The sequence below is a fragment of the Haliaeetus leucocephalus genome, unplaced genomic scaffold, assembly GCF_000737465.1.
Source record: "Haliaeetus leucocephalus isolate CR32 unplaced genomic scaffold, Haliaeetus_leucocephalus-4.0 Scaffold251, whole genome shotgun sequence".
Taxonomy (NCBI): Eukaryota; Metazoa; Chordata; class Aves; order Accipitriformes; family Accipitridae; genus Haliaeetus; species Haliaeetus leucocephalus.
Genome location: NW_010972687.1, coordinates 5,970,387 through 5,972,216, shown reverse-complemented (window position 1 = coordinate 5,972,216; position 1,830 = coordinate 5,970,387). Strand labels below are relative to the sequence as shown.

Sequence of the window (1,830 nt, the reverse complement as noted above, 5' to 3'; positions counted from 1 at the left end):
TGCCAAGGGCCGCCTGCTGCGTTGGTAAATCCGCGCGCGCAGGCCGTCCCCGTAGCGTGCTTGGCCGTACCTCGTCCTGAAGCGACGCCGCTCGCGGCTCTGGCCGCGTGAGCTCGTTTCCGTTAAAAGGACTTCCAGGAATGTCTGTAGCCAGCTGTTCGCGGCTTCTGTGTGCTCCTAAGAGAGATTGAGTGTTTCCGAGAGAAAATGAGGCTTAATTTGAGAATCCTCCGGACTAGTCTAGTACCGAAGCGGCTCCAGTAAGTCTGGAACCCCGTATGCCTCCAAAACCACTGTCCTAGCGCTCACTCTTGTTGCTGTCATCGGGGGAGAAAAGGTATCTATTTGTAGGTGTAGGTGGAGGCTTTAATTAATTTCCTACGTGCTTGTTTGTAAATTAAGGGAAGGTTTGCGTTATGATACTTCTTGTGAATGCGCAACGCCATTAGGAGCTAAGGGAAAACAGGCCTATGCGGACTACTGACTATATTTGCCAGTGCGCTAGGTAAATGCCACACTCGAAGACTAAACAGTTGGGGAAAATTACCTGTAAAAACCAGGAAGGGTTCCACAGCTGTATGTCGGAAATTGTTATTTGTGGAAGCAAGCACTCTGCGCAAACACAAATTTAATTTTAAGCAGCTGTGTGAATGCGGTTATTGCTGAAGGCTCAAGGCGGTTCTAAGAGTCGATAGACTCTTTAGATCTTACATGTAAATGTGCTCATCTGTAGCAGGCCACTGCATTAGGTCTTAGGATATGTTATGTATGATAGCCTAAACATCTTATTTTTACTTTTCTGAAGGAATACCTATTACCAGCGCATCGTATTTTGCCACCATGACCCTTGACCAAGTTAAGCACGTATTTCGCTCTGACACAGAAGTCCCCATACCTTTGATTGAAGAAAGACACCGGCTGCTGAATGAAAGTGGAACAGTTCTGTTAGAGAAGTTTGGAGGTTCTTTCCTCACCTGTGTTAAAATGAGTGAGAAAAGTGCCCAGAAGCTACTACATCTAGTACTGCAAAATTTTCCTTCTTACAGAGATGAAGCTGTATTTGAGGTAAGCTAGTTCTGACACTGCATTTCTTGTGATAAGAATTTACTCCTTACTGACTGTGACTTTAAAAGATAGCTCTTAAGTTGTCTATGTAAATTTTTCTGAGAGGATAGTCAGTTCAGAATTGATCTAATATTTGTGAGTTGTTGGGGTTTTTATTCCAGGAAACGGAAGGTGAATGGAAATATTTCTGTGGAGCTCTATGTTTTGACAATAAAATTCAAGAGAAGTAAGAAGGAAAGTTACTATTGTTTTAATATTTTTTGCCTCAAATCAGTAAAGATATTGATTGGTATAATGAAAGGAAAATCAGACTTTGAAGCAGTTGATCTTAGTTATGTAAATTGCTATGAGTCACACAGCTAGAGAAGAAGGTTTCTTAAATAATATTCTTGAACCACAGTATACTTTTCTATTAAGCTGGGGTAAAATTACTGAGATTTCATTTCTCTATAAGTCTAAACCTCTGAAAGCAAAATCACACAGTTTATTAACAGCGAAAGAATCTCAATCGTCTTAAGTCCTTAACTAGTAAGGAATGTATTTCTAATCACAAGAGTAACTTTTTTTTCCCAGAGGAGAGCCATTTTCTTCATGTGCTGTCTTGGTCTTCATCACTTTATTGTAATCTGTTTTGATATACTCCAGGCTCCCAATTAGATCACAACTCCTTTGTACTACTTACAAATGCATAACATTTGAGCTAATTTCTGCCTGAAAAATCAGAATCTTTTTTCCTCCCCCCCCCAAATTGCTACCAGCCCCCCC

At 41.2% G+C, this 1,830-nt stretch overlaps 1 protein-coding gene across 1 annotated transcript in view; it reads left to right on the top strand.

Moving 5' to 3' along the window:
- Nucleotides 1-1,830, top strand: part of LOC104832451 (chromosome unknown open reading frame, human C9orf64) — a 7,974-nt gene that overhangs the window by 331 nt on the left and 5,813 nt on the right. Inside the window, exon 2 of the mRNA XM_010568636.1 lies at nt 794-1,065. Within this exon, the coding sequence (XP_010566938.1) occupies nt 794-1,065 (272 nt within the window). The remainder of the gene's footprint in view (nt 1-793; nt 1,066-1,830) is intronic.